This window comes from Podarcis pityusensis, assembly GCF_964106645.2.
Source record: "Podarcis pityusensis genome assembly, chromosome: 7".
Lineage (NCBI taxonomy): Eukaryota > Metazoa > Chordata > Lepidosauria > Squamata > Lacertidae > Podarcis > Podarcis pityusensis.
This window is the reverse complement of record NC_138031.1, coordinates 27,082,148-27,090,118: the sequence shown is the minus strand read 5'-3', so window position 1 is coordinate 27,090,118 and position 7,971 is coordinate 27,082,148. Positions and strand designations below refer to the sequence as shown.

Here is a 7,971-nt window from a genome sequence, read left to right as displayed (position 1 = left end):
AAAAAAAGTGAAATCAACAGGTGGAGGTAGAAGACAGACAAGCTGATCTGTGGGTGTGGGCACAGTACCTTCCTATTAGCATTGCAAACCAGAGTTTTCTGAGAGGTACAGGTTGATGGATCCAGGGACATTTGTTAAAAACAATCAGGACTGTGAGAACCGAGTGGCAATGAAGAAGAAAATGTGTAAGATGCAGTGGTAATGGGGCCTTAAATTTCCTGGTCTCCTAAAGGCATAAAACTCACAGTCTTAGAGTTATCGGCACATGTATTTATTTATTTAGGCAATTTACATACTGCTTCATAGAGCAAGGGAATCTCTTAAGTGGTTTACAAAATTTGTAAAAATGACCACAAATAAATGAAAAATACAAAACCCACATTTTAAAGACGCACAGAAGAGTTAGATAAGATCCTTTTAAGCATCAGTATAAACTAAAACTATTAACATATGGCAACCATCATGATCCTGACAGCCCAAAATACAGAAATACAGCAAAGACAACGAAATTTTGCCATTTGATTTGCAGATCTGAAAAGGTTGATCTAGCCACATTTTTTGTTTTGCCTTTCTTTCAAATAGTTCACCGTGATGTAAGCAGTACTTTCCTCTTTAGAATAATCCTGGAAGGTTGGTTAGGCTGAGAGAAAGTGACTGGCTGAAATATATCCAAGTGAATCAGGCCTCTGGCCTACAGAAAGCACAGGAGAACTTGATGTGATACGCTGGGAATAAGGAACAGTGTCTAAAACAAATGTGTCATTTATGTCTAATTAATATATGCATACAGGCCCTGCTGCCGTGCATTTCCACCGGTAAGCGCAAATCAAGACAGCCAAAAACATACGGCACTTACTGTATAAAGAAGGAAACAACCCCAGAGTATGGCCTGGAGGCAAATGAGGCCAGCGGCTTGCGGAAGCTAATAATGTCTGGGTCTGCCTGGATGTGCGATTGCCTGGAAGCCACATGTGTGCTATCTTGGGTCTCATGACCAAAGAACGGAGGGATACGAGTGCAAAAAAAGAAGATAAAATCAGTTTTCTAAAGGAAACAATTGTCAGTCTTTAGCCAAGCTCAGGGAAAGGTCACAGTTCTGGTGGCCCAGTTCTGATGCAGGGAGGCTGAGGCCCAAAGAGCAAGAAGCAGGCTGCAAAGTTTAAAACGGGCCTGTGTTTAGGATCAAGGGTAAATAGACAAGCATCTGGGAAGGTTGGAGCGAGCTGGCTGCCAAGATGAGCATCATCCCCTGATGTCCTATTACTCCCACTGAGGCACCAGCTTAGAGTTTATAGGGCTTGGTGGGTTCTGATTGGCTTCTGTGGGTCAGCTGACAGTATCCAGGCCACTAGAGGAGCCTGGAAGGCAACCTTGGTCCACAGACTTTAGTTGTCTGAACTGCTGAGGATTCAGGATGCTGTTTATGGAGGAAGGTAAGATGGGGGGAGACTGTCTGCTAGAGGCCTGGGTTTGAGAGAGAGGGAGACACTCGCATGCCTTGCATCAACCAAGCATCCTGTTTTTAAAAACGAACAAGGCCTTTGTTTTCAGTTTTTCAAAACAAGGGAATGAGAGAGAGGGGAGGCCTTTGCTACCAATTTATACTGGGCCTAGTGTAATGATGTTTGGACTCTGGTTCTTCCACAGTCACCTCCTTGAGGTGCAACTTTTCTCTTTGTAGGGAGTTTGCACTCGAGGACCGTTCAAAAATGCAGGCCTCTATTTGCAGCCTGAATTAGCAGTACCATGTTGTGTCCCCCCCCACCGCTGTGTGATTATTTTGAATATAGAGATTGGGACTTAGTGGGTGAGGGGGGAGAGAGAGAATGAAACAGGTACCAAGGACTCAGCTGTACAGCTGCAGATAAAATGTTCTGAATGTGTTGCAAAAAGTGCAATATGCAGTTGTGACACTAGACGGCAACTGTGAGCTATAGCAAATTTCAATGCATTTTTCAAAATTGTTTTTATTTTTTAAAATGCATTTTCGCAACATTTTTAACACGTGTGTAGGTGTTCCACCCAAGTAAGCTGATATTTCAAACGCCATCCACAGGTAGCCCCAGAATCCACAATAAAGAACTCTGGGAGCTTTGTATATTCCCCCAGCTGTACAGATTGAACAGAGTCAGTGTCTGACTTGTTTTCTCACATTATTCTATGTGTGTCAGAAAAGCATAGTCAGGGAAAACAGGACCTTGGCAGGGACACACACACATACCCGTGTTAATGGCCTATCACCGATGTGATCGCCTCACCAGGAAAGTAGCTTGGCTAATATTTCAACACTTGCTGGATCCAGTGATTAGAGAGGTCTCAGCATATGGCCTAGTGCCCCCAACTCAAAAGAAGATACTCACACATCTGCACTTGCCGACATGCATAAAAGCTGTGTGGGGGGGGGGGGATGAACCTCTCGCACTTACACCACCCTTGGCTTGGCCAAGCATTCTGATGTGCAGCCTCATGCACGTACTTGTGCAAGCAGCTGTACTTGTGTGCACACAACTCGCGTTAGATCAAGATAACTTATCTAGGTCAATATTTTTCATTTATAGCTTATTTATCTAATACAGTAAACCTGCAACTTATGCACATTTATGCACATTTAACATTTAAGTGCATGGCAAAAAAATGAATAAAATAAAAAGGTGGTGAAAAGGGGGCAGGATTCTGGGGAAAATGACTTTTGCAAAAAAAAACAACAAACCCCATTGTTGAACACAATGAATTTTGACTATACGTGATTTTCGCTTTAGTTTCGACCCCCAGAATGTAACCCCCACATAGGTTGTGGGCTTATTGTAATACTAAAGGGTGTCAGAACTTCAAATTTCTTGCTTACGCCCTCCAAGGACCTCTTGCATAATCTCCCATTTTCTTGGAGTCACTTAAAGTTTCTCTTGACTGGCTGTGTAACAAAAGCATGAGTAATCAACCTCTCCGTTTTATCCATGAAACTCCAGTATCAATCTGTGATGGTACATTGTGTAGTTGGAGGATGATGTCAAGGTCGGAGAATCTTACTGATGGAGAAAGCAGGATGCTACCCGTTGTGATCCAAGGACAAATGACTAGCAGTTTACCTATAGAAGCCACTGGATGTCACTGTTGCTTTGTATGCCTCTTGCGAAATGAAGTTAGCTTAGTACCGGAATGGAGAAAACATTTCTTTTAGCTAGAAGTTCAAGTCAAAGGTGAACCACACACTCATGTCCTTGCATATTATATGGGAGTATGCTCCATTTAGTTTCCACTGTTTTCAGCTTGGGTTACAAGCCATGCAGTTTTGTGTTAGATTCAGAATTCTAGAGAGAGTTTTATTAGAGCTATTAGGCTTCCTTAGAGCTATATACAAAATATTGCTTTGTTATCAGAAACAAGTTTCCCTGATTAGTTGAACAAATAATTTTGAGAGATTGCTATGCACAGATTGTGTGTCCTTGTGATCAAATTTAATGCATTCACCGAACACGCTAGGTACGCTTTCATGCCATATGCAGATAGCCAGTGCTTGCACTGTGACTTGGTTGTCTGTGAAAAGAGCATATGACAACGGTGTGTGCATTTAGTGGAAGTGTTTGGTAAGTTTTGTGATTAAAGGTGGGATGTGGAAGTTTGCATAGTTTTGTTTTCAGTCTTGAGGCCTTTTGTTGGTATTTTGGTAAGGTCATCTGTGAGATATAACACAAAGTAATGTCACAGAAGTGCAAGTTGCTTTGCCGGTGTTGCAGAGAACTGTCTTTGCAAAGATGCAGAGAGGCATCCTGTTTTATTAAATTCCATTGTGTCACCTCTGTTGTTTGGAACCCATAGAAATGAAACGTTTTCCTGTTCGCATGGCACAGAGTACTTTCTTCTTTCTATGAATAATTATGTGCCAGTAAGGGAAGTGCCATATGGGATAGGTTATGCAGTGTTAATAACTCCAGAAGAGTGGCCCTTATTCCTGGTAAATGGCATGCCCTGAATATACAGTATGCAATAAAGGCCATAAACAGAGTCCTGAGCAACAGTAGTATGTAATTTGTAGACCGACAGAGCAAACTCACCAAGAACTTGGCCATCTTCAACTTTAGATGAACCAGGATCTGTAACTTGTACAAAAGGTTCTTTTGTGGGTGAGTGGAGGAGGAAGGGAGGTAGAGAAGTAGAGCACAGTGTCGCTATGGATTGTTAAACCAAAATGGTCCACAACTTGAGCTGCCATTAATCAGTTAACTCCACTCATCTCTTGTTCCAATAAGAAAAAAAATGCTAGAACTTGTAATATATTTTAAAACATATTTGCATTTCCTCCCAGTGTTTTCCACAATAACTTGCGTGAAACAGACATTGGGACAAGCCTACGATAGGAGCAATAGTTTTGTCATGATTTGCAGTAATACAGTAGGCTTATCCTAGCAGCTAGGTTCTAGGAAGTGACTGTGGCGTAGCAAATTAGCACATCATGCTAATTTGGAAGCACTGCCCAGTGATGTCTTCATTTCATACTGTGCTGAGTGAGCATCTTAAAACAGCCCACAGAATGTTGATGAAACCAAGGTGGTGCTTGAGTTCTACGAACGCTGAATTGTCTCCCAGTTTCGGCTGAGAGGAAGGGTGAAGCTGGATTCATGATAAACTGTTGAAGAGGGCCAAGCCGAGGAACTCGTCTTTTGAGTCCCTCAGTGACTGTTGTTAGGACCTGTGCTTTTTTACTTGTTCATATGATGTAGAGTTATGGGTGAGCAATAGGTAACCAGGCTTGCTGGTGACACTCAGTTGTTCAATGTGGTTAAAGAGATTGTGATGACCTACAAAGTGATTTTTCCCAACTGGGTGAATTGGCAGTAAAATGGCAAATGCAATTCAAATTAAGCAAGTGTGAAATGAGATGCATTAGGGCAACAGAAAAATATATATCGTAATTTCACAAATACACTAATGAGATCTGAACTGGCAGTGACTGACCAGGGTCATAGTGGATACCCAGATGGCCCCAGAGGCAGCAGTGAAAAAGTCAAATTAAATGTTAGGGATCATATGGGAAAAGGATTGAACCCCCCCCCCCCCCGCAAATATCATAATGCCAGTATACAAATGGTGAGATCAGATCTGGAATATTATGTAAAGTTCTGGTAGCCTCATCTAAAAAAAAAGGGGAGGGCATTTGCAGAGCTGGAAAAGGTTCAGAAAAGGACAACCAAAATTGGAGGGGATGGAGTAATTCTTTGAGGAAAGGAATGGTCACAACATTGGGGGCTTTTTAGTTTAGGAAAAGAGCACGGAAGGGTGAACATGTTAGAGGTTTATAAAGTAATGCATGTCGTGGAGAAAGTGGAATGCTTTTCTTCCTCTCTCTAATACTAGAATTTGGGGCCATCTGAAGAACCTGAATGTTTGAATGTTCAGGACGGGGAATGTGGGGAGTACTTCTTCAGACAGCGAATAGATCAACAATGGGATTTGTTCCTCAAGATGTAGTAATGGCTGCTAACTTGGATGGTTTTAAAAGAGGATTAGACAAATTCATGGAGGATAGAGGTATCATTCTGTGCTGGCTATGTTGGCTATGCTTTCCTTCACTGTCAGAGACAGTGTGCCATTGTATATTAGTTTTTGGGAATTGCAAATGAGGAGAGCGCTGTTGAGCTCAGGCCCTGCATCCACATACAGTGAAATTTTGAATTCTTACAAGCCAAAGGTAATTCTGTGGATCATTTGGTTGATTCCTATCAAAATTGCTAATGGTTGAAAAAAGATTGGAAACCATGACAAACAATAAGGTGTCGAAGGGACACTGTAGCCTTAGTGGCTTTGACAGGTGATTGTTAACAAAATCGTTTTTCATTGGGTCCTTATATAAGAGGGCAATCTCTTCTTTAAATCTGCCACCAATATTCATTTCTTGAATGGATCTTGCTCAAAAGGGCCAGTCAATCATACCAAAGGCTTTTCCCACATCCAACCCTTAATGATTTTTCAGACTGTTGTAGCAATGGTAATGGTAATGGTAATGGTAACGGTAATGGTAATGTACTGTGCTACATGCTTTATAATTTTTAATTGTATTTTATAGCTGCTTTTATTTATTACATTATGCATTAGCATTCCATGTGAACTGAACCTGCATGTTACTAGGAAGATGGGAATTCTCCCCATCTTCCCTTTCCTTCCCCCGCCAACTGACACTTAATATTCCTTGGCTCCTGGAGGCCACACTGGGCTCTGTTTGTGCATTATTATTATTATTTTCTTCTAATGCATACATTTCTGCAGACCTGGGGCGTTTTCCAGGAAGGGAGCTGCATCCATGTGGCTAACGAGGGCCTTTGTGACATTAGAGAAGATCCTGCATCAAGAGAAAGATCAATAGGCTTTGCAAAGGTGACAACTTTCATGACCCATTACACAACTGCCTTTCTAGTTATAATAGATTTTAGAGAAACCTCCAGTCCTGAAAAGATGCTCATGAAGCCCTTTTAACTCCAGTGACAAGCACATAAGCTCCTGTGCATTTGGGATTTTGATTGGTAATCATTCCAATGTTCTTTTGAAAAGCCAGCAGAATTCATGTATTAGTCATGAAAAATTGCCACCTTCCAGTTTGCTTTTGGGCTGGGAGATGTATTTTTGTTCTTGACTCCACTGGGCCTTTCCTTTCCTTTCAGCATCTCCTTCTGCTCTTGTAGCACTTATGTCATCAGTAGTGGATGCTGCAGAATCTTTAATGCTTTGGTGCCCCCTGTTGCTAGCTCTTCTGTAGAGATACTCAATAAAATTATCCATAAAATGATTGCAGGGACTTTTAAAGATCCAACAACTAAAACATAGCCACAAAACATTTCCTGCTGCAGCACATTGTAAAGCTTGCTTCATATGGGAATTAATTTCCATTGATGTTAACCATCTTTTAGTGATCAGTCTGGATTGCAAAAGTTAACTAGCATGGGTTGCAGTGCTTAATTTCTTCAGAGAGCTTTCCCCCCTTAAGCTTAGAAGCATCCCCATCTAACTTACTAACTCTGCCTCCCTCATCTTAAGAAGAGCGAGGATGCACTAGGCTGGCTTAGGAGGGAAATAAACTCACCTTGCACCAGCTCAGAGACGCTCTTTATTATAAAGTTCTGGGACTGACATTCAGAACATTTTCTAAGCGTTGGTTCAGCTACAGAACCTAAGTCCTTGTTTTCTCACAAACATTCATGTATGCTTTTAGTTATGGTGGGGATTCAAACCATTTCACACATGATTTCTGATCCTTTGATTGCTCAGTGCTTGAGCCTTTTACAAATGTTCAGTCTGAATAGAACAAAGGTCCATATAGTTAAAGTTATGGTTTTCCCAGTAGTGATATATGGTAGTGAGAGCTGGACCATAAAGAAGGCTGATTGCCGAAGAATTGACACTTTTGAATTATGGTGCTGGAGGAGACTCTTGAGAGTCCTGAGTGCTTACTGGAAGGACAGATCCTGAAGTTGAGGCTCCAATACTGTGGCCACCTCATGAGAAGAGAAGACTCCCTGGAAAAGACCCTGATGTTGGGAAAGATTGGGTGCACAAGGAGAAGGGGAAAACAGAGGACGAGATGGTTGGATAGTGTCTTCGAAGCTACCAGCATGAGTTTGACCAAACTGCGGGAGGCAGTGGAAGACAGAAGTGCCTGGCGTGCTCTGGTCCATGGGGTCACAAAGAGTCGGACACAACTAAACAACTAAACAACAACAACATGCAGATGTGGGAGGGAAGGAACTAAAGCAGAAAGCTTGAGCCCTCACCGCAATAATTGAAGATCTGAAGGGTTGTCTTTTGAGTTCAAACAAGCATGCATGCATTTGGGGCAGTGCCTGCCTATGCCTAGCCGTCCCTGCACTTCCAGCACACATTCATCCTACACAGATTGGACTTTTGTAGAGGGTTTGGATGACTTGCCTTCAAGAACAGACATCACTGGAAAGCACTGTGGTTGGGATGATGTGAGGAAACAGG

General features: G+C 42.1%; 1 protein-coding gene across 3 annotated transcripts in view; it reads left to right on the top strand.

The window, feature by feature from the left end:
* The first annotated feature begins 1,277 nt into the window (after nucleotides 1–1,277).
* Nucleotides 1,278–7,971, top strand: part of SLC26A7 (solute carrier family 26 member 7) — an 81,713-nt gene continuing 75,019 nt past the window's right edge. The window contains exons 1-2 of one of the 3 annotated variants that reach the window (XM_081013420.1): nucleotides 1,279–1,433; nucleotides 6,262–6,369. Coding sequence is in view for 1 of the 3 variants with exons in the window: in XM_081013423.1 (XP_080869549.1) it covers nucleotides 1,415–1,433 (19 nt within the window). In the remaining 2 variants the exon portion in view is untranslated. Of the gene's footprint in view, nucleotides 1,434–6,261; nucleotides 6,370–7,971 lie in introns of all 3 variants that reach the window. The other 2 variants (XM_081013423.1, XM_081013421.1) reach the window with 2 other exon arrangements.